This window comes from Thunnus thynnus, chromosome 10 (assembly GCF_963924715.1).
Source record: "Thunnus thynnus chromosome 10, fThuThy2.1, whole genome shotgun sequence".
In the NCBI taxonomy this organism is placed as follows: Eukaryota; Metazoa; Chordata; class Actinopteri; order Scombriformes; family Scombridae; genus Thunnus; species Thunnus thynnus.
In genome coordinates this window covers 12940034-12964558 of record NC_089526.1, presented here as the reverse complement: position 1 = coordinate 12964558, position 24525 = coordinate 12940034, and the positions used below count along the sequence as shown (strand labels likewise).

The 24525-nt window shown below is 36.3% G+C and overlaps 1 protein-coding gene and 1 long non-coding RNA gene across 3 annotated transcripts; both read right to left on the bottom strand.

Moving 5' to 3' along the window:
• Window positions 1-2390: 2390 nt before the first annotated feature.
• On the bottom strand, window positions 2391-16786 carry LOC137191174 (carcinoembryonic antigen-related cell adhesion molecule 5-like). 2 transcript variants are annotated; one of them, XM_067601054.1, is made up of 14 exons: window positions 16639-16786; window positions 15290-15619; window positions 12486-12764; window positions 11638-11904; window positions 10011-10289; window positions 9163-9429; window positions 7536-7814; window positions 6666-6932; window positions 4086-4355; window positions 3665-3919; window positions 3261-3366; window positions 3062-3093; window positions 2852-2931; window positions 2391-2638 (listed from the first exon to the last, which is right to left on the bottom strand). In XM_067601054.1, the coding sequence occupies exons 1-13, from the start codon at window positions 16682-16684 to the stop codon at window positions 2870-2872; spliced, it is 2739 nt and encodes a 912-aa protein (XP_067457155.1). In that variant the 5' UTR covers window positions 16685-16786; the 3' UTR covers window positions 2391-2638; window positions 2852-2869. The 2 variants fall into 2 exon arrangements, with proteins under 2 accessions (XP_067457155.1, XP_067457156.1); XM_067601055.1 differs by lacking the exons at window positions 6666-6932; window positions 7536-7814.
• A 4775-nt stretch (window positions 16787-21561) lies between these two features.
• Window positions 21562-24494, bottom strand: LOC137191175 (uncharacterized). The gene is made up of 3 exons (XR_010930363.1): window positions 24405-24494; window positions 22624-24196; window positions 21562-21991 (listed from the first exon to the last, which is right to left on the bottom strand). It is a non-coding gene; the product is annotated as an uncharacterized lncRNA (long non-coding RNA).
• Window positions 24495-24525: the final 31 nt, after the last annotated feature.

The window sequence follows — 24525 nt, the reverse complement described above, 5'->3', positions numbered from 1 at the left end:
CACTGTAATGACTTTACTGTGACTTTATTAAGAGCGAACAACGCGTTTCACCTGTAGCTTCTTCAGGTTCGCTCAGTAGAACTGCTGAGTACTCAGGTATGATAAATACATTTGAGTCACATGACTAATTACCACAGTCTTCATTTTCTCAAAGTGGCATGAAAATGAAAATATACGTATTGCAAAAAACATGACGTGATTAATGTTGCACAAAGTTACAAGGATTACACCATTTTATATAATTAAACTTCATTACATCCCGTAAACAACTGACTGAATAGGATGGGTAAAATTCCCTAAGCAGAATGGACTACAGGTCCTACAGCTGTCCCTCTACATCACTAAATGGGAAGGGTGAGTGCCAGGGGACCTAGTGGCTCATCTCTCCCTAAGAGTCCAAATAGCCTGTGGAGAGAAATAAAAGTTAATATTTACATATCTCAGACGAAAACTCAAATCCTGTGTTTCATAAAGTTAACATACTCATATCACAGAAAGAGCTCAAATACTATGTATCATATGATTAACATTTTCATATCACAGAAAAGAACTCAAATCCTGTGTTTCATTAAGTCCATAAGGTTCAATAGTATTGAATTCATAAATCCAAAATGCCTCCCTTCTTAAGAGCTGGTTAATCAAGTTACCACCTCTTGGATTGGGTCGCACTCTTTCTATGCCAATAAATTTGAGGGATGTAGCCGACCCATGGTTTTTCTCCTTGTAGTGTCTAGCAATGGCATAATCCATATTACCATTTCTAATGGCAGCCTTATTATGTTCAGCAACTCTCAGTTTGAGATGGCGCTTTGTTTGGCCTACATACATTAAGCCACATGGGCATTTTAAGATGTATATGACATGTGTAGAGAGACAGTTAATGAATTCTTTTATGTCATATTTCTTTCCTGTTTGAGGGTGATTAAATGTCTTGGCATCAAATGTGTTTGAACAGTGTGCACATTTTCCACATCTGTAATTTCCAGTTTCAGGACTCTGTTATTATCCTTGTGCAGACATGGCTTAGGCCTATTGGGACAATTAATGAAATGGAGCCATCATAAATGGTGTTATTTTCACCTGCTTTTCCTGCTTCGCAAATCTGGGGGAAAAAACAAAAACAGTAAATTAATAACTGATTATGGCATTAGATGAAAAGTCAAGTTATCACCAAAGTTGTCAGGAAATAACCTGGTGAAGGTTATTTCCTGAATATTTCTGTTATACTTTACTTTAAGTCCCCCTAAGTACCATTTATACGCAGTATACACTATAAACATTTAATAAATGGTTTATAACACACAATAAAACAAAATAAAAGTTGCAATGACATCAGGCCATTTTTAAGTGTAATTAATGTACAATACTATTTGTCAATAACTATAACTTCTCCTATGATGACGTGTTCTATATTATCATAACTGTGTTTTACTGTATTGTCATTTATTACCTGTTTATATACCAGCCTCCACTTATGGATGCCCACAGGAGTTATAGTTGTTAAAAAAATACATTAATAAACACTTACATGTGCTCACAACTATATTTTAATGTGTAATAAACAATTTATTAAATGTTTGTATACTGCTTATAAACACTAAACAGGGTTATTTTTTGTTGCATATATATGAATAAAAGTCAAATGTATGAATTCAAATAAACATTTAGAGTACATAAAATACAGCTTTATTAAAAGCAGCATCAACTTGAAGGCCTTACTGGACAAAGTTGAGAAATCAGGTGATGAGTCTTGTCTGCTACATCATGAATAAAAAAAGCAGAACTGGCTGCATGAGACATCTGACTCTGTTTTATTACTATACATGAAAGACTGGTACAATTTAAGTTATATAACCAAGAAATGCAGCAAATATGGATGTAGCCACTATAACATCAGCCATTGGTTTCTGAGGATTGGTTTTGAAGCTAATGACTTGTGTTTCTGAACTTTCAGAACTGTTCAATAACAAATTGACCTGCAGGCAATAAAGATATTTGCTTGTTTGTTACAACAGTTTGAGTCTATGTAGTGATCTATTGCTAGCAACATGAGCATTGTAACTTGTAGGATTGTCACAAAAGTCGGTCCACCTGCTAATCACAATCATCTCATTTTTCCACTGTAATGTGAATACACCTTAAGAGTCTACAGCTAGCAGCTCTGTAGACTGTACTCACAGTGCTGTTTTGAGCTAAATGCTTACATCAGCATGCTTACATGCTTACAATGACAATGCCGACATGTAGCAGATAATGTATGATGTTCACAAGCTAAACTAAGTGTTTTAACAAACTAATTGTGTTCATTAGTACTAAACACAAGGTACAGCTGAGACTTCTGGGAATGTTATTGCAATGTGCCATAAATCAAAGTATTTCACCTGATGGTGGTGATATATGAAAAGTTAAGGGATCAACAAATTCATCCTGAGGGGGGTATTCCTGTGTGGCAAGTTCATGGCAATAGTTGAGACATTTCATTCAAAACTACAAATGTGATACTCATAGTGGTGCTGGAGGAAAAGTCAAGGTGTCATCAAAATAAATAGGATTCATCCTTTGTGGAACATGAATGTCTGTACAAATTTAATGGCATTTAATGGCATCTTCTTGATGCTGGTGATGATTTTACAAGCATCTGCAAGACAAAAAACAACTGATTAGGGCAAAGAGTTGCTGTTTTGATTGACTTTGTATAATCAGTGGTCAATAATATTAATAGTTGGCCTACTGTAGTTTTCAGGTCTAAACCAAAAGAAAATATTCCTACAGTATAAAAAAACACAGTGCTCTCCCAGTCAAAATTTCTCTTTTCACTAAATCAGAATAATGAGATCAAAACTTACTGTACCTTCAAAGGGAAAGAAGATCATGGAGTTATTGTGTTGTCATATATCACTGAAGTATTCTCATACACATGTAAGTCTTGCTCTATGGAAAAATAGAGTTACATGTGATTATCCATATGTTCATTTCTACTTTATTCTTTATTTTGTCTATGTTGCTACAGTATAGTATAGCCTAAGCCCAGAAAAGATTAAGTTATCAGATGAATACCAACCTGTGTTTTGTGGCCGAGCATTGTTGTTGATTCTAAATATTGAAATAAAGCATTGTTAGGTTGAATCATTGGTTTTAAATTACATTTCTGAACAGTAACCACGGCAATCCAATCTAAGTGTCATGATAAGACTGTATTTTGAATTTGGAGAAAATATTAAGAGAAAAACATGTTATTATGATGGTTCTTTTTCACTTACTTTTTTTTATAAATATATAAGCCTCCACCCAAAGCTCCTCCAACAACCAGGAAACATGCAATAACTATTCCAGCGATGGCACCAGCTGAAAGACCACCAGCTTTCTCTGGGAATGTGTGAAATAATACAAAAGAAATAGTATTATCACTTCACCTTGCAATTTATATTGCAAAATATATGAATAAACATTGACAAACAGTTGAACTTTACCTTCTACAGATAATTTACGCTCCCCAGATGATGTTCTCCCAGTTATTACTTTATTTTTATTTAGGTGATAGTAATAAAAACTGTAAGTAGTATCTTTAGGAAGCCTGTTACTCTTCACATTATTAGAGGTATAATTCTGTAAGTTAGTCGCAATGTCAAAGAGTTAAAATCTGCAATTAACAAAATCTACGTACCTGTTACAGACAATTGATGTTCTGCAGATGACGTTCTCCCAGTTTTATTATTCAGTGCTTGACAGGTGTAGATGCCACTGTCAGAAAGTTCAGTCATGTTTTTGGTGAACACAGCAGAATTGTTTAATATCTCTATCCCGTTCAGTGACCAGGTGTAACTGGCAGATGGTGTGGACGCAGCAGAGCAGGCTAAGTTTAAGGTCTCTCCAACGTTTATCCAACTTTGTCCTGTGATTTGAACATCCTCTGGTCCATCTGAAAACAAATACTTGGAAAGTTCTTACACCAGCACAAATAATGTGTTTTTTACACAGTACATTGATTGGGGGAAAAAACTAATAAAGAATAGAAAAAATGCTCAATAACTGACTTGAAAATCATGTGTTACAGGGCCATATATACTGCACTATGTGTTACTTACAGTTAACAACCATGCTGTATTTAGCTTCCTCAAAGCTGACGGGGTTGCTGATTTTACACAAATATTCTCCACTGTCTGTTCTCTTCAGAGAGAGAAAAGACAACACTCTCTTCTCGTCGTAAAGTGTCATGTTGTCAGCCAGAGTCAGTGAGGACCCGTCCTTCATCCACTCTCTGGTAAAGTCAGAGCCAACACCATCGCAGGTCAGGTTGACAGAGTTCCCCTCAATCGTTTGGTCTGTTGATGTGATACTAACACCAGAAATTCTCTCTGTTGGGCAAAACATAAAGGATTTTGTGTGAAAACAAAAGTAACATAAAGGTTGACTGAGTTCATTTAACATTTACAGTCTTGAACATCCCAAAGTCTTATATAAAAACAAGGACACTGGGAAATGTCCTTGTTTTTGACATAGAATTGACTTCACTACACTGAATAATGGAGACCATAACAGTTATATCAAAATCAAAAGATCCTCCAACATTGACTCAAGCAGTCAATAGTTGCAACACTTGTAACCTTTTTCGTGTTATTTGTTTCCATTCAGCCAAATATTGTGGTACAAGAGTCTCAATGGAGCTTGAAATCCTTAAATTATGTTAAAACATGTACATTTTCAATTGGAGTGACATTTTCATATTTTCAACTTCACATTATGGCATTAGAAAAAACAGGAAGTGAAAAAGGTTAGCCTGCAAGGTCAAGCATTCAAATGTTAAATTCAAAAGTGTGTAAGATATGTTTTTTCTTGATTATTTTACTGCAAAAGATACAGAAATGATGATGAATTTACTTTGTCCACCTACAAATTATGACAGTGGACATACAGTATATCACCTATATCACTATACTATATCCACACAATGTATTAATTCCAACTTACACAGTATAGAGATAACTGAGTGCTGAGATGTTTCATACCTCAGAGTTCTGTTTTTAAAGGCCTGTCAGTTGTAGTTACCACTCTGACTTGTCTGAATGTTAATGAGATTATAAGCACTGATACAGTATCAGACAGCAGTTCTCTATTCAGAGGCCACATAAACTGAGCAGGGAGTCTGAAGACATTTGATCCATTCACATAGTGTTCTTATGAAAGAGATAGCGTCAAATTCATTTTCTGGGCCATCTGCAGAGTGTTGCATATGTGGAATAAAACCCAGCAAAAACTTGGCCAAAAAGTAATGTTCGCAATGTACTGAAAATGTGTCAGTGTAAAGGTTCATAACTGCATCATAATATTATCTGCTTTGAAGTTCGGTTTTGTTTGCATCTATATAGCAGGTTGGAACTCACAGCTGATGGAGAAGTTTACAGGGTCACTGATGTCATTACGGAAATTATTAAACACATGAAACCTGAATGGTTCCTGATCATAGTGGGCCACATTGACTATGTTAAGAGTGGAGCCTCCATCAATGAGCTGAACTCTCTCACTGGCTGTAACCTCAGAGCTGCCGTTCAGCCAGAGGAAAGAGAGGGAGGATCCAGAGGAAGAGCAGGACAGACTGACAGAGCTGTTGAACTCCACCAAGTCTGTGCTGCTGACTTTTACCTTTACACTGGACACATGCACTGTGGATGAAAAACACAGTGGTTTATCTTAAAGATTGTGTTTCCCTTCATCTCCTAATATTTGTTTAACATTTGAACACAAAAGCCATATGATCAGACAATACGCATCTAGTGTAAGTAATGAATACTTTCCAGTCCAGTATCAGAGCTGTAGAATTGAGACTTGACTTGGACTTTTCTTCAGTGAGACTTGATTGCCTTAAAATTGAAAGGTAAAAGCACCAGAGAGGACTAGTTCAGCTGTTCCACACACTCTTCGTGTTTTATTTTAATCATCTAGTAGAAACTGCTCCCATGGCCTAATAAACAACACTGTCCTCAGTACTTGCAGTAGTGCAATGCTTATTGTTTCTGGACCATACAGTTTATTTTGCCTAATTGACCATACCTACATTCTCCATGAAAATGTTAGTTTGAACGTCCATTTCCTTATCATCGACAAAATTCCAGATCCGACCAGATTTTGCAGTTGTAACACGTACATTTACTTAGTGATTGTGATTTATCTTCATGATTGTCCTAAATTTGTGTACCAAAACTAACGTCAGCTTGTTCTACTTTTGACCACATCAGACAAACAGGCATTTGGTACCACCTCAAACATTTTTTATTCTGAGACCTCCTCGTTATCTCTATAAGAGCAAAGTTTGCAGTGTCACTATTTGAATGACGAGTGTCTAGTGCAGGAATGTACTTTATGTACAGATGTTATTAGTGTTTCTCCTCTTTTAAACCACAAATATTTAGCACAACCATTCACTGTATCTCATTGTAATGATCCGCATTAAACAAAACAAAAAAACTTGTATTTTAACTTGTTATGTGTTTATAGAGAATGTAACAGTTGAGACAGACTTGGGCTTGACTTGAACTTGCCAGGACAATAAAACCGCTGTGTCCTATTATCACACATAAATATGTATTATTGGTACTTTGACACAATGTTAATAGCAGGTGTTACAGACTCAGCAAATAAATAAACACAGATATTTTACTCAAACTTACCCACTACAGTTATAGCTGAAGGCTGAGATGTTTGATATCTCAGAGTTTTGTTGTTAAAGGCTTGACAGCTGTAGTCCCCACTATGACTCTCCCGAATGTTAATCAGTGTGAGCTCTGGTCCAGTATCAGACAGCTTGACTCCATTCAGAAACCACTGAAACTGAGCAGGGGGTCTGGAGGCTGCTGAGCAGGACAGGCTGATGCTTGACCCTTCCAAATAGTATTCTTGTGTTGGAGATAGCATCAAATTAATGTTTTCTGGGCCGACTGAATGTGGGGAGCAGAAACAGCCAATTTATAATCATAGTATCATGAGAAATAACTGAGTCAAACAGCTTGATACAGTGTGAAGCCTCATACTTCATTAATATGCACAACTGCATCACTATACACCTAGTCACCAGAAAAAATAAGAAACACCTGCACAATGTAATGTAACAGACCATCCCTGCGATAAAAAACATTTAAATGACACTAACTGTATAATGTTTTTGTATACACGGTGCTGTAATTTGTGGTTGTGTTGCACCAGATATCACTAGATTGAAAGCTGCTTCTAAAAGAACATGTGAAATATTAGAAACACCAGAATATTAAAAACACTATTGAAAATAAACATTGTGAACATGTTAAGTTTCACAAAGGGCTGAAGGCCTCTTCTATTGGATTTTATTAAATCGTACAGTCATTCAGTGTCTACAGTTGTCAGTTTAGCCTGCATAATGCATTGTTCAGAAGAGCAAAGAGTATCATAAAAAGTCATTAACACGAGGCCACACCTTGCTAAGATTTGGCACTAATATAAATCAAGCTAAGATTTGCATGCAGATACTGTTAGATAAATAGTGAGTGAGTAAGTTAGTAACTCACAGCTGATGGAAAGATTTACTGGATCACTGGTGCCTTCATTGATAGCATTGGACACTTTGCAGCTGTATGATCCCTGGTCATAGCGGGTCACACTGGATATAGTGAGAGTGGAGTGTCCATTAGTGAGCTGAACTCTCTCACTGGGTTTAACCTCAGAGCTGCCGTTCAGCCAGACGAAAGAGAGGGAGGATCCAGAAGAAGAGCAGGACAGACTGACAGAGCTGTTGAACTCCACCAAGTCTGTGTTGTTGACTTCTACCTTTACATTGGAGACTGGCACTGTGGGTGAAAAGACACAGTTGTTTTATATTTGCCACTACCTAACAAAGAGAGCATGGCTCAGCAGAGTGCAGCAATGTAGAAGCAGGGAACAAATCTAAGGTTAATGATACAATGATGAGTATTCATGACTAAATTTTCATGCTTTGTATTAGCTTCTGGGGCTACTAAAACAGTGGTGAATCATTTAGCTTATATCTTAAGATTCAGTCATGGTTTCACAATTGTTATTCACTAGACATACACAAACCATACTCAATACAGATGTGAAAACACTTCATGTAACTTCTACACTAAACTGTGGAGAAAAGTTTAATCTCTGACTGGTGTCAGTGCCATTATAGAAGCAACTGTATCTACTTAAAGATTGTGTTTCCCTTCTTCTCCTAATATTTGTTTAACATTTAAACACAACAACTATACAATCAGACAATACACATCTAGTGCAAGTAATAAATACTTTCCAGTCCAGTATCAGAGCTGTTGAATTGACACTTGACTTGGACTTTTCTTCAGTCAGACTTGGATATTTGAGACTTGATTGCCTTAAGATTGAAAGGTAAAAGCACCAGAGAGGACTAGTTCAGCTGTTCCACACACTCTGTGTGTTTTATTTTAATCATCTAGTAGAAACTGCTCCCATGGCCTAATAAACAACACTGTCATCAGCACTTGCAGTAGTGCAATGCTTATTGTTTCTGGATCATACAGTTTATTTTGCATAATTGACCATACCTACATTCTCCATGAAAATGTTAGTTTGAACGTCCATTTCCTTATCATCAACAAAATTCCAGATCCAACTAGATTTTGCAGTTGTAACACGTACATTTACTTAGTGATTGTGATTTATCTTCATGATTGTCCTAAATTTGTGTACCAAAACTAACATCAGCTTGTTCTACTTTTGACCACATCAGACAAACAGGCATTTGGTACCACCTCAAACATTTTTTATTCTGAGACCTCCTCGTTATCTCTGTAAGAGCAAAGTTTGCAATATCACTATTTGAATGACGAGTATAGTGCATGAATATACTTTATGTACAGATGTTATTAGTGTTTCTCCTCTTTTAAACCACAAATATTTAGCACAACCATTCACTGTATGTCATTGTAATGATCCGCATTAAAGGAAATAAAAAAACCTGTATTTTAATTTGTTATGTGTTCATAAAGAATGTAACAGTTGAGACAGACTTGGGCTTGACTTGAACTTGCCAGGACAATAAAACTGCTGTGTCCTATTATCACAACGATATGTATTATTGGTACTTTGACACAATGTTAATAGCAGGTGTTACAGACTCAACAAATAAATAAACACAGATGTTTTACTCAAACTTACCCAGTACAGTTATAGCTGAAGGCTGAGATGTTTGATATCTCAGAGTTTTGTTGTTAAAGGCTTGACAGCTGTAGTTCCCACTCTGACTCTCCTGAACGTTAATCAGTATGAGCTCTGGTCCAGTATCAGACAGCTTGACTCCATTCAGAAACCACTGAAACTGAGCAGGGGGTCTGGAGACAGCTGAGCAGGACAGGCTGATGTTTGACCCTTCCACATAGTATTCTTGTGTTGGAAATAGCATCAAATTAATGTTTTCTGGGCCAACTGAATGTGGGGAGCAGAAACAGCCAATTTATAATCATAGTATCATGAGAAATAACTGAGTCAAACAGCTTGACACAGTGTGAAGCCTCATAATTCATTAATATGCACGACTGCATCACTATACACCTAGTCACCAGAAAAAATAGAAACACCTGCACAATGTAATGTAACATCTCTGCCATAAAAAATATTTAAATGACACTAACTGTATAATGTTTTTCTATACACAATGCTGTAATTTGTGGTTGTGTTGCACCAGATATCATTAGGTTGAAAGCTGCTTCTAATAAGTTATTTGAAATACGAGAAATGTCAGAATATTAAAAACACTAATGAAAATAAACATTGTGAACATTTTAAGTTTCACAAAGGGCTGAGGGCCTGCTCTATTGGATTTTATTAAATTGTACAGTCATTCAGTGTCTACAGTTGTCAGTTTATCCTGCATAATGCATTGTTCAAAACAGCAAAGAATATCATAAGGCCACACCTTGCTAATATTTGGCACTAATATAAATCAAGCTAAGATTTGCATGCAGATACTGTTAGATAAATAGTGAGTGAGTAAGTTAGTAACTCACAGCTGATGGAAAGATTTACTGGATCACTGATGCCTTCACTGACAGCATTGGACACTTTGCATCTGTATGGTCCCTGGTCATAGCGGGTCACATTGAATATAGTGAGAGTGGAGTTTCCATCAGTGAGCTGAACTCTCTCACTGGGTTTAATCTCAGAGCTGCCGTTCAGCCACATTAAAGAGAGGGAGGATCCAGAAGAAGAACAGAACAGACTGACAGAGCTGTTGAACTCCACCAAGTCTGTGCTGCTGACTTCTACCTTTACATTGGAGACTGGCACTGTGGGTGAAGAACACAGTGGTTTTATATTTGCCACTACCTAACAAAGGCAGCATGGCTCAGTAGAGAGCAGCAATGTAGAAGCAGGGAACAAATCTCAGGTTAATGATACAATGATGAGTATTCATGACTAGATTTTCATGCTTTGTATTAGCTTCTGGGGCTACTAAAACAGTAGTGAATCATTTAGCTCAGCGTAACATTCAGTTATAGTTTCACAATTGTTATTCACGAGACATACACAAACCATACTCAACACAGATGTGAAAACACTTCACGTAACTTCTACACTAAACTGTGGAGAAAAGTTTCATCTCTGACTGGTGTCAGTGCCATTATAGAAACAACTGTATCTACTTGAAGATTGTGTTTCCCTTCTTCTCCTACTATTTGTTTAACATTTAAATGCAACAACCATACAATCAGACAATACGCATCTAGTGCAAGTAATAAATACTTTCCTGTCCAGTATCAGAGCTGTAGAATTGAGACTTGACTTGGACTTTTCTTCAGTTAGACTTGGATATTTGAGACTTGATTGCCTTAAAATTGAAAGGTAAAAGCACCAGAGAGGACTAGTTCAGCTGTTCCACACACTCTGTGTGTTTTATTTTTGTCTTCTGGTAGAAACTGCTCCCATGGTCTAATAAACAACACTGTCCTCAATACTTGCAGTAGTGCAATGCTTATTGTTTCTGGATCATACAGTTTATTTTGCATAATTGACCATACCTACATTCTCCATGAAAATGTTAGTTTGAACGTCCATTTCCTTATCAACAAAATTCCAGATCCGACCAGATTTTGCAGTTGTAACACGTACATTTACTTAGTGATTGTGATTTATCTTCATGATTGTCCTAAATTTGTGTACCGAAACTAACTTCAGCTTGTTCTACTTTTGACCACATCAGACAAACAGGCATTTGGTACCACCTCAAATATTTTTATTCTGAGACCTCCTCGTTATCTCTGTAAGGGCAAAGTTTGCAATATCACTATTTGAATGACAAGTATCTAGTGCGGGAATGTACTTAATGTACAGATGTTATTAGTGTTTCTCCTCTTTTAAACCACAAATATTTAGCACAACCATTCACTGTATGTCATTGTAATGGTCATAAATAAAGGAAATAAAAAAAAAACTTGTATTTAAACTTGTTATGTGTTCATAAAGAATGTAACAGTTGAGACAGACTTGAGCTTGACTTGAACTTGCCAGGACAATAAAACCGCTGTGTCCTATTATCACAGAGAAATATGTATTGTTGGTACTTTGACACAATGTTAATAGCAGGTGTTACAGACTCAACAAATAAATAAACACAGATGTTTTACTCGAACTTACCCAGTACAGTTAAAGCTGAAGGCTGAGATGTTTGATATCTCAGAGTTTTGTTGTTAAAGGCTTGACAGCTGTAGTCCCCACTCTGACTCTCCCGAATGTTAATCAGTGTGAGCTCTGGTCCAGTATCAGACAGCTTGACTCCATTCAGAAACCACTGAAACTGAGCAGGGGGTCTGGAGGCAGCTGAGCAGGACAGGCTGATGCTTGACCCTTCAACATAGTATTCTTGTGTTGGAGATAGCATCAAATTAATGTTTTCTGGGCCAACTGAATGTGGGGAGCAGAAACAGCAAATTTATAATCATAGTATCATGAGAAATAACTGAGTCAAACAGCTTGATACAGTGTGAGGCCTCATGATTCATTAATATGCACGACTGCATCATTATACACCTAGTCACCAGAAAAAATAAGAAACACCTGCACAATGTAATGTAACAGACCATCAATGTGATAAAAAATATTTAAATGACACTAATTGTATAATGTTTTTGTATACACGGTGCTGTAATTTGTGGTTGTGTTGCACCAGATATCATTAGATTGAAAGGTGCTAGAACATTTGAAATATTAGAAACACCAGAATATTAAAAACATCATTGAAAATAAACATTGTGAACATGTTAATTTTCACAAAGGGCTGCAGGCCTCTTCTATTGGATTTTATTAAATCGTACAGTCATTCAGTGTCTACAGTTATCAGTTTAGCCTGCATAATGCATTGTTCAAAACAGCAAAGAGTATCATAAGGCCACACCTTGCTAACATTTGGCACTAATATAAATCAAGCTAAGATTTGCATGCAGATACTGTTAGATAAATAGTGAGTGAGTAAGTTAGTAACTCACAGCTGATGGAAAAATTTACTGGATCACTGATGCCTTCACTGACAGCATTGGACACTTTGCATCTGTACGGTCCCTGGTCATAGCGGGTCACACTGAATATAGTGAGAGTGGAGTTTCCATCAGTGAGCTGAACTCTCTCACTGGTTGTAACCTCAGAGCTGCCGTTCAGCCAGAGGAAAGAGAGGGAGGATCCAGAAGAAAAGCAGACAAGAATGACAGAGCTGTTGAACTCCACCAAGTCTGTGCTGCTGACTTCTACCTTTACATTGGAGACTGGCACTGTGGGTGAAAAACACAGTGGTTTTATATTTGCCACTACCTAACAAAGGGAGCATGGCTCAGTAGAGTGTAGCAATGTAGAAGCAGTGAAAAAATCTCTTAATGATACAATGATGAGTATTCATGACTAGATTTTCATGCTTTGTATTAGCTTCTGGGGCTACTAAAACAGTAGTGAATAATTTAGCTCAGCGTAACATTCAGTTATAGTTTCACAATTGTTATTCACTAGACATACACAAACCATACTCAACACAGAAGTGAAAACACTTCAAGTAACCTTTACACTAAACTGTGGAAAAAATGCTGGCATTTGCTGTTACATTGGAGACTGACACTGTGAGTGAAAAACAAAATGCTACAATATACACGTCAAAGGGAAAGTCAGGTTAAGTTTCTGTTGACATTGTGTCGCTAAGGCACTGATTCAACTCTGTGGTAGTTTCTTAGGCTGAACATTATGGTGATGGATCATTAGTAAACATTCAATATAATTCAGCACCACAACATATCTTAAAACTACCAAATTACTGTAGGGTTGAATCAACTCGACTCTGACACAATCTCAACAAAAGCTAAATTTCATTAGCACATAATGTAAGGATTTATTGAATGACAGTTGTATTAGATTGGATTCAACTACATGAATGTATAAAATGAACTGCTGTCTTGCGTATCAGGCATGTCAGAAAAACTAGCAATACTGCATATGTGCATCTGTGGCAGCTGGTGACTCAAAAAATTGGCGAGGACAGGAGGAAAGCCAACATTGAATCTTACAACAAACCACGTCAAACTATATCATTGTCCCACCTGATGAAATCGGAGGGGTGGGGGGCAATTTTATATGCCAATAAAACAATTTGCTTTCAAAAACAAAAACCCCTGAGTAGTGAAAAGGCTGCTTCTTTAAAGACATTTAGCATAAACAAAGAAGTGCTCATTTTAGCCATGGAGTGGTTCAAATGTGTCATTTTAGTGAAAAGTGAAATTCAAATTTATAGTACTGTTCTATTGTGACAACAAATTTATGTTCTCATCAAAAACAGACAACATATCACATGATTTACACGTGTTTCCTATGTATTTTCTTAGTATACAGAAATATATAAAGTAGCACAAAGCTTATAATGTGATACAGGTTCAGATCAGTGCTGAATACTAGAAAGATTGAACACTAAAAACATTCACAGATCTAAAAGTGTAGGTTCACATCAGAAAGTATTAATGCATGTATCAAATACATGATTTACACACTCTTATCTATATGTGCAATATACAAAATATAGTCTACAAAGCTGACATGTTAACACTAGGGGTGTTAACATGACCACAAAACTCATGGTTCGAATCGTATCACGGATTTGAGTCACGGATCAGATCATTAGTAGGATCAGCGAAAAAAAAAGGGGGGAGACAAATAAAACTTTGTTTTCCATTTATTCTATAACACACTGACAGCCAGAAACAGCAAGTAACTTTTGCCCATGGTCTTAAATGAAAACATTTAAGATGTCCAATGTTTAAATGAAATAAAATAAAATAAAATATATATAATATTCAATGCTCAATTATTGCAAAATGAGGCATGAAACCTTCCTCTTTTAAACAGTGAATGAAACAGCCTCTGTCCACATCATCAAAACTTGATGATAACAAACATTCACCGCTAATGTCAGTTAGCAGCTAGATGCTAATTAGCTGCTCAGCTGCAGCACATTAAACAGCAGGTAAACATAACTCAAATGTCACATCGGACCCGTTAGATGCTGGTTTGAGCTTCAAAATCCCTGTTAGCCACACACTGTCTGTCCATGACTTGTACTTACAGCAGTTTATTCACTTTGTCTTAAATGAGACATTAAATTTTGCAATTAATCCGCAGTTCATATGCCTGCTGAACCGTGGGGGCGATCCATACGGATCACGGATCAACTACAATCAGTTACACCACTAGTTAACACTTGTTATTCTAGCTACTTTAAGTTTATTACTCAATATACGGCTCAGCTTAAAACGAACTAAAGAAACCCCCCCCCCCCACCACCACCACCACCACTTCACACACTGCTCTTTCTCCTCCTGTCCTGCAGGTGTCGCTGTCGAAGCATTTTAAACAGAATTTCAGCAATGGATTTTTTCCAAAGAAGAGAGAAAAAATACTTTATAAATACTGAGATTTGGTTTATGGTTTATTGCAACCAAATATTCTTTTTTATATTTTGATCTCTCTTTTGCCTCTCAAAAAATAGAGGAGGATCAACCTCCTCTGCCTCTATGGAACAGCTTCCACTGATGTGCACCTGTCATTAGGTTTTTCATATCTCAGGCATGAAGCTGCTATTCTCCTAATTTCACTAGCTGTGGAAAACTGTCCCCCAAATTTTCACAGATAACATGAATCATGTAATGTAATCATTTCTTGTCAATTATATTACATTATTGCTCTTGAAGTTTAATTCTTTTGTGATTTATATTCTCCATTCAACATTTAAAACTACTGCTCATGTGAAACATCTTCTCACCAAATATCTTCAGTTCGGTGGATCCTATTATCAGGTCTCCTCCATCTGGTATAATGCTAACAAGGTACTTTCCACTGTCATTAAGAGTCAGATCCCTGAGCTCCAGAGATCCAGTAGCTCTGTAGAGGGTGATCCTGCCTTCATACTCTGGGCCAGTGTTTGAAGAGGTGGAGGTTATGATAAGTCTTTCAGTATTGTTAATAATGACACTCCAGGCCACTGCCAGAAATGGTTTTTCTGGTGGAGTCAGTGTTGTGTTGAATATCACTGTCCCTCCAACAGCTGCATTCAGAGGTCCATCTGGCAACACATCAACTCCTTTGGTTAAACCTGGAGGAGACAGTTACATGCTTGAGAAGGACTGAAATCAGTGCACAAAAAGAGCCAATGGGACAATTTATTTTTTTCTAATAAACATAACAAACTTTATATAATAAAGTCCCCCATAAAGTCAAATCATATGTTTTTCTTATTGTTCCTTCAGTTGGATGTTTGACCTTCACTATGCAGATTGATTGTATATATGTGCAGAGTTTGACTCCAGAAACCTGTTTTCACATTCATCTGCTGAAAGTGGAAAGTTTCTCTGTGATCACCAAACATGATTACAAACATGATTTGTGACATCAAAACTAGTTTGGAGCTAATTGTGGTCCAGTATGCAATTTACAGAAGTTTGAAGTGGAGACTCAAAGCGCCCAGTGTACATACACCGATGATGGACTTTACAGTGAAGTAGGAGATGTCTTGTGTCCAGCAGTCAAAATTTTAAAATGTTAAAACAACATTTGCATATTCATATATCCATGCTCATATTTATATAGTTTAACAAGTTAACTGAACTTTTCCTTTTGGGAAAACCATGTCAGTCAAAAACTGTTATTCAAAGTAATTCAGTATTTTTACATCTCTTAAAACATGTCTGTCTTTAAATATTGGCTGTACAAGGCTGATGACACTTTTCAAGTCAGTAAACTTCTTATAAGCATTTGGTATGAATGTCTATTTTCTGAAAACAGAAATAAGCCAATCAATAAAGTTTAGGTGACTCACAGCTACAGCTGAAGCTGCTGACAGGTTGTACTGTCCCTTTGTAATCACCTTAACTAAACAGTGCTCTAAAAGCAAGCCTATCTGTAAAATACTGTAGATGTAATCAGACACTGTAAAACCTTAATATCAACATCAACACTGCGAGCATTTCATCATCAATAACTTCAATAATAAATTCAAGGATAATATTTTAAAAATTGAGACAATATGTGTAAAATTGCCTTTGGTTGTATTAGGTTTTCAAAAACAGATAGAAAAACATTTTAAACGTGCTGTGTCCAGTGATAAGAGCTCACCTGAGATGACTCCCAGGAGGATGAAATGTGTCACAGCTCTTTCCATTTCATCTGAAGTATCATCAAGTAAGACAAAGAAAGAGAGATTTGTGAGAGAGAAAAGATTTGTGTCAAACTCCTTAACTTTCCCTCGACTGGTTTCAGTATAAGAATGCAGATCTCAGTATATGAAGACTAATAAGGAAGTAATGTGTTATTGGAGCTTTCTTATCATCCTTCCTTTAAGGTTTAAAAGTTGACCTACATCATTGTGCTGTTAATCATTGATAAAATAGACTATGAACTGTAAAGCAATACAATGTCAGGTATTTGTTGGATAAAGAATTCTGTTTTTATTATGAAAAAAAAAAACTAGCAGCACAATGCTTTGACATGACTAAACAGTCAGTGGTTTATTCAGGGTGGTCTTCCAATGGCTGCCATTTTGCTCTGTATTTTGTGGGACTGTATGTCCTACTTTATGGGGACGGTGTATTGATGATGTTTGTTTGTTTTGGTCCAGATCAGAGGCAGAACTACAAGCCTTCCATGTTTTTTTTAACCCAAACATTAAGTTGTCCCTAGATTACAGCAAGGAGAGCATGCATTTTTTAGATCTTACTATCTATCTATTTATTTGAAGATAATCAAGGGACTTTACATACATCTATATTTAGGAAACCCACAGACAGAAACACCATATTATATGCTAAGAGCTTTCATCCTAAGTGGCTCAAAGAGAATGTGCCTTATGGCCAGTTCCAACGAGTTCGGAGAATTTGTGACCACGAAGAGGAGTTTGAGGCTAAATCAAAGGAAATGGTGTCATGCTTTCAGGAACGTTGATATAGAAACACTATCCCACAGAAAGGATGCACTAGAGCCAAACATCTGGACAGACAAACTTTACTACAAAGAAATGCTCCCAAACAAACAAAATATAGAGTGCACAGAGGCAGAAAACATTAAACGGATAATAAATAGAAATTGGGGTATTGTAGAAAGTGATAGTACACTTAGTCAGATCTTCCCTGAACCACGATTAATTAATTAAGTTTCAGGAGATGCCCTAATCTACAAGATAAACTGGTACACAGTTATCTACAACCAAACACTCAACAAACATGGTTAGGTCCAAAACCCAAGGGGTCCTACAAATGTAACCACTGTAACCACTGTACAAATGTAATACAGACCAAGACATTTATGGATTTTACATCTCAAACGGAGTTCACCATTAATCATTTCGTTAATTGTAAAACTTCAATTGTTATTTACAGGCTAGAATGTCCTAGTTGCAATGGTTGAGACATTTCATTCAAAACTGCAAATGTGAAACTCACAGTGGTGCTAGAGGAAAAGTCAAGGTGTCATCAAAGTAAATAGGATGCATCCTTTGTGGAAATTTAATGGCAATAACTGCTGAGATATTTCAGTTTGGACCAAAGTATTGGACCGACTGACTGACTGACATTGCCTCCCATAAAAAAACAATAATGGTGTCTTCTTGATGCTGGTGATGATTTTTCAAGCATCTGCAAAACAAAAAACAGCTGATTAGGGCAAAGAGTTGCTGTTTTGATAGATTTTATATAATCAATGGTCAATAATATTAATAGTTGGCCTATTTTAGTTTTCAGATCTAAACTAAGAGAAAATATTTCTACAGTATAAAAATCATAGCGCTCTCCTCATAAAAATAAATGTTTATCTTTTCACTAAATCAGAATAATGAATTAAAAACTTACTGTTCCTTCAAAGGGAAAGAAGATCATAGAGTTTTTATTGTGTTCTCATATATCACTGAAATGTTATCATACACATTTAAGTCTTGCTCTATGGAAAAATAAAGTTTTGTTACATACGATTATCCATATGTTCATTTCTATTTTATTCTTTATTTTGTCTATGTTGCTACAGTATTGTGGTAGCCTAAGCTCAGAGAAGATTAAATTATCAGATGAATACCAACCTGTGTTTTGTGGCTGAGCAGTGTTGTTGACTCTGAATATTGAAATAAAGCATTTTTAAGTTGAATTATTGGTTTTATATTACATTTCTGAACAGTGACCACAGCAACCCAATCTAAGCTTCATGATAAGATTCTATTCTGAATTTCGGCTGAGGTAGCAATGGAAGAGTCCAGTGGATATTCAGCGTGCGGGCAATGTTTGGTTAGATTAATGTTGAATTAGAATTAAGATAAAGTCAATCACTTTTACCACTTACAAGGGAATTCAGTTCTCATCAATACATGAAAAAATAAAAGTATGTTATTATTATGGCTATGTTTCACTTACTTATTTTATAAATATATAAGCCTCCACCCAAAGCTCCACCAACAACCAGGAAACATGCAATAACTATTCCAGCGATAACACCAGCTGAAAGACCACCAGCTTTCTCCGAGACTGTGTGAAATGAAACAAAAGAAAATGCATTATCACTTCACCTTGCAATTTTAGCCACACAAACTCAGCTGAGGAGGGTTTATATCATGGCTAATGGTAAATGTTGCATTAAAATGCATATATAATATGGTTACAGAGATTACAGGGTCATCACAAAGCATTCACCTGACTGTTGAATGAATCATGCTTCTCATCTCAGCATTCTATAACAAATGTATCACTTGTTGGTGCAGAAGAAGTCAGACGTCTTTGGGAAACTTTCTTGTAGAGATGTGCCTTTATACAAATACATTATTCGGCAAAGCACAAATTGTGTTTTTTTTTTTTTTTACTAATATTTGTTTCATACAAATATTTTAAAAATTATTTGTTTTCTGAATGAAAAAAAAACATGTCAAATACTAGCATGCAGATCGGTTACATTGCTATCTCAGTCTTTCTCCTCTGCTCCGCTGTTTCGTCTACCAGCAGGTCTCAACGAGGGGAGTTACATCCACCTGCTACGTGACGCACATTTCCTCATTTGGACATCACTGCCGGAGTTGGGGGTGTTCACCAGAGATAAAGCTGAGCTACTGACACATGTGAAGTGCTCCCAATGGACTCTCCATAACCTGTTGTTCCCTTTTGCCTTTCCACAAAGTTAGGTTGTAAAAAATAGGCAATAAATGAAAAGTGCAAAGCAATAATCGCCTTTGAAGTTTCTCCCTACATGTTACACAGTGTGCTGTCTCTGTGTTATGGCTGTATAAATAAGTTGAGGTCTGTCTGCAATGAGGCAATGAGTAAAGTTTTAGCTCAGTAGTCGGCACAGTCACCTATGATCTGGGAGACTCCAGTTCGAGACCAGTGTGGGGACCTCCTTCGTAAGGTAGTTTATTCAACACTTATTGTAAAGCTTAAATTTTCTAAAATTAAGAGCGTAATAAAAACAAAAACAGGATTTCTCTTTCCACTTTTGTTCAAATACAAATACAAATACAAATACAAATACTGGGCTCTCTGCACATCCCTAGTGTGTGCATTAGAAAAAATTCTCCTGATGAGCAGGTTGGCACCTTGCACGGCAGCCTTTGCCATCAGTGTTCGGATGTGTGTGTGAATGGGTGAATGTTGACATGTAGTGTAAAAGCGCTTTGAGTGGTCCACAAAACTTGTTAATGCCAAATTACCCACTATAGAGAAAACTGAATGCTGACATGTTTCATATCTCAGAGTTCTGTTTTTAAAGGCCTGTCAGTTGTAGTTACCACTCGGACTTGTCTGAATGTTAATCAGACTATAAGCACTTGTCCAGTATTAGACAACAGGCCTCTATTCAGGAGCCACATGAACTGAGCAGAGGATCAGGAGACAGATCAGCAGAACAGGCTGATTGGACTGTTCTGCTGATCGGTTTGATCCTCTCACATAGTGTTCTTATGACAGAGATAGCCTCAAATTAAAAAAATTATGATAGGTCTTTCAGTATTGTTAATAATAACACTCCAGGCCACTGACAGAAATGTCTTTTCTTGTGGAGTCATTGTTGTGTTGAACATCACTGTCCCTCCCACAGCTGCAGTCACAGGTCCATCTGGCAACACACCAGCTCCTTTGGTTAAACCTGGACTCACATGAAATGCTTTAACACAATCCATGAGAAAGTCTTGATCTACAATTTGCTGATAGATGTGTTAGATCATAATTCTAACAGAAGGAGGAACTTTCACTTTCTGCTGAGCTAAACGCCCCAAACCTAGTAAAAAAAAAAAAAGAAGCTTTTTTTTAATAATAAGAAATGTATGTTTGTACTAAAATGTATGTACATTGTTTTTTTTTGTACAGTGTGCAGCCAGATGCTTGCTCTTATACTAATAAAAAAACTGGACTACACTTGTATGAGTAATGTGCACTTTTAGCAAGTCACTTTAAGATACAATATTTATGTTTCTTGTGTTATGTTTAATGTTATGTTGATATTAGTTCTCAATACATGCGAGGATAAAAGCCTGATATCCCTGAAAGATACATACAGAAACTTATGAAACATCATGCAAAACAGTTTTTTGTCAATAACAGTAGCAGTAGTGCAATTATTCATCAATTATTAACAAAAAAGTTCTGTGATACAAAAAGGTTGAGAGGAGACCCGGGTGTAAAACAATAAATATGATGCATTCTGTTGTGTTGCCAACCAGCTGGAATATTTCCAGCCACAGAATATGTGAATTCACGCAACTGGATTAATGTGCTCATGCACTGATATTACAACCAGTGAAAATCTCATGATCTTATGGTGAGCAATAGTGACTCATGGCATCATCTTATTTGTTCAAATCTGAAACATCCCTTTGTAACATCTCACTAAATAAACAGTGCTCTAAAAGCCTGCCTGGAAAGTAGATGAGAAACCTTAATATGAACATCAACACTGTAAGCATTTCTTTATAAATGACCTGATGATTCAAAGATAAGATTTAAACAGGACAGAACTCCCCATGAACAGCCAGTATTTTCAGACAGGTTCTGGTCGGTGACAGGAACATATAAGGTGAAAATCAAAATTAACCACCACACACTGTAATGACTTTACTGTGACTTTATTAAGAGCGAACAACGCGTTTCACCTGTAGCTTCTTCAGGTTCGCTCAGTACAACTGCTGAGTACTCAGGTATGATAAATACATTTGAGTCACATGACTAATTACCACAGTCTTCATTTTCTCAAAGTGGCACGAAAATGAAAATATATGTATTACAAAAAACATGACATGATTAATGTTGCACAAAGTTACAAGGATTTCACCATTTTATATAATTAAACTTCATTACATCCCATAAACAACTGACTGAATAGGATGGGTAAAATTCCCTAAGCAGAATGGACTACAGGTCCTACAGCTGTCCCTCTACATCACTAAATGGGAAGGGTGAGTGCCAGGGGACCTAGTGGCTCATCTCTCCCTAAGAGTCCAAATAGCCTGTGGAGAGAAATAAAAGTTAATATTTTTCTTATCTCAGACGAAAACTCAAATCCTGTGTTTCATAAAGTTAACATACTCATATCACAGAAAGAGCTCAAATACTATGTATCATATGGTTAACATTTTCATATCACAGAAATGAACTCAAATCCTGTGTTTCATTAAGTCCATAAGGTTCAATAGTATTGAATTCATAAATCCAAAATGCCTCCCTTCTTAAGAGCTGGTTAATCAAGTTACCACCTCTTGGATTGGGTCGCACTCTTTCTATGCCAATAAATTTTAGGGATGTAGCCGACCCATGGTTTTTCTCCTTGTAGTGTCTAGCAATGGCATAATCCATATTACCATTTCTAATGGCAGCCTTATTATGTTCAGCAACTCTCAGTTTGAGATGGCGCTTTGTTTGGCCTACATACATTAAGCCACATGGGCATTTTAAGATGTATATGACATGTGTAGAGAGACAGTTAATGAATTCTTTTATGTCATATTTCTTTCCTGTTTGAGGGTGATTAAATGTCTTGGTATCAAATGTGTTTGAACAGTGTGCACATTTTCCACATCTGTAATTTCCAGTTTCAGGACAATTAATGAAATGGAACCATCATAAATGGTGTTATTTTCACCTGCTTTTCCTGCTTCGCAAATCTGGGGGAAAAAACAAAAACAGTAAATTAATAACTGATTATGGCATTAGATGAAAAGTCAAGTTATCACCAAAGTTGTCAGGAAATAACCTGGTGAAGGTTATTTCCTGAATATTTCTGTTATACTTTACTTTAAGTCCCCCTAAGTACCATTTATACGCAGTATACACTATAAACATTTAATAAATGGTTTATAACACACAATAAAACAAAATAAAAGTTGCAATGACATCAGGCCATTTTTAAGTGTAATTAATGTACAATACTATTTGTCAATAACTATAACTTCTCCTATGATGACGTGTTCTATATTATCATAACTGTGTTTTACTGTATTGTCATTTATTACTTGTTTATATACCAGCCTCCACTTATGGATGCCCACAGGAGTTATAGTTGTTAAAAAAATACATTAATAAACACTTACATGTGCTCACAACTATATTTTAATGTGTAATAAACAATTTATTAAATGTTTGTATACTGCTTATAAACACTAAACAGGGTTATTTTTTGTTGCATATATATGAATAAAAGTCAAATGTATGAATTCAAGTAAACATTTAGAGTACATAAAATACAGCTTTATTAAAATCAGCATCAACTTGAAGGCCTTACTGGACAAAGTTGAGAAATCAGGTGATGAGTCCTGTCTGCTACATCATGAATAAAAAAAGCAGAACTGGCTGCACGAGACATCTGACTCTGTTTTATTACTATACGTGAAAGACTGGTACAATTTAAGTTATATAACCAAGAAATGCGGCACATATGGATGTAGCCACTATAACGTCACCCATTGGTTTCTGAAGATTGGTTTTGAAGCTAATGACTTGTGTTTCTGAACTTTCAGAACTGTTCAATAACAAATTGACCTGCAGGCAATAAAGATATTTGCTTGTTTGTTAACAACAGTTTGAGTCTATGTAGTGATCTATTGCTAGCAACATGAGCATTGTAACTTGTAGGATTGTCACAAAAGTCAGTCCTCCTGCTAATCACAATCATCTCATTTTTCCACTGTAATGTGAATACACCTTAAGAGTCTAGAGCTAGCAGCTCTGTAGACTGTACTCACAGTGCTGTTTTGAGCTAAATGCTTACATCAGCATGCTTACATGCTTACAATGACAATGCCGACATGTAGCAGATAATGTATGATGTTCACAAGCTAAACTAAGTGTTTTGACAAACTAATTGTGTTCATTAGTACTAAACACAAGGTACAGCTGAGGCTTCTGGGAATGTTATTGCAAAGTCTTGCAGGTATTTTGCCATAAATCAAAGTATTTCACCTGATGGTGGTGATATATGAAAAGTTAAGGGATCAACAAATTCATCCTGAGGGGGGTATTCCTGTGTGGCAAGTTCATGGCAATAGTTGAGACATTTCATTCAAAATTACAAATGTGATACTCATAGTGGTGCTAGAGGAAAAGTCAAGGTGTCATCAAAATAAATAGGATTCATCCTTTGTGGAACATGAATGTCTGTACAAATTTAATGGCATTTAATGGCATCTTCTTGATGCTGGTGATGATTTTTCAAGCATCTGCAAGACAAAAAACGACTGATTAGGGCAAAGAGTTGCTGTTTTGATTGACTTTGTATAATCAATGGTCAATAATATTAATAGTTGGCCTATTGTAGTTTTCAGGTCTAAACCAAAAGAAAATATTCCTACAGTATAAAAAAACACAGTGCTCTCCCAGTCAAAATTTCTCTTTTCACTAAATCAGAATAATGAGATCAAAACCTACTGTTTCTTCAAAGGGAAAGAAGATCATGGAGTTATTGTGTTCTCATATATCACTGAAGTGTTCTCATACACATGTAAGTCTTGCTCTATGGAAAAATAGAGTTACATGTGATTATCCATAT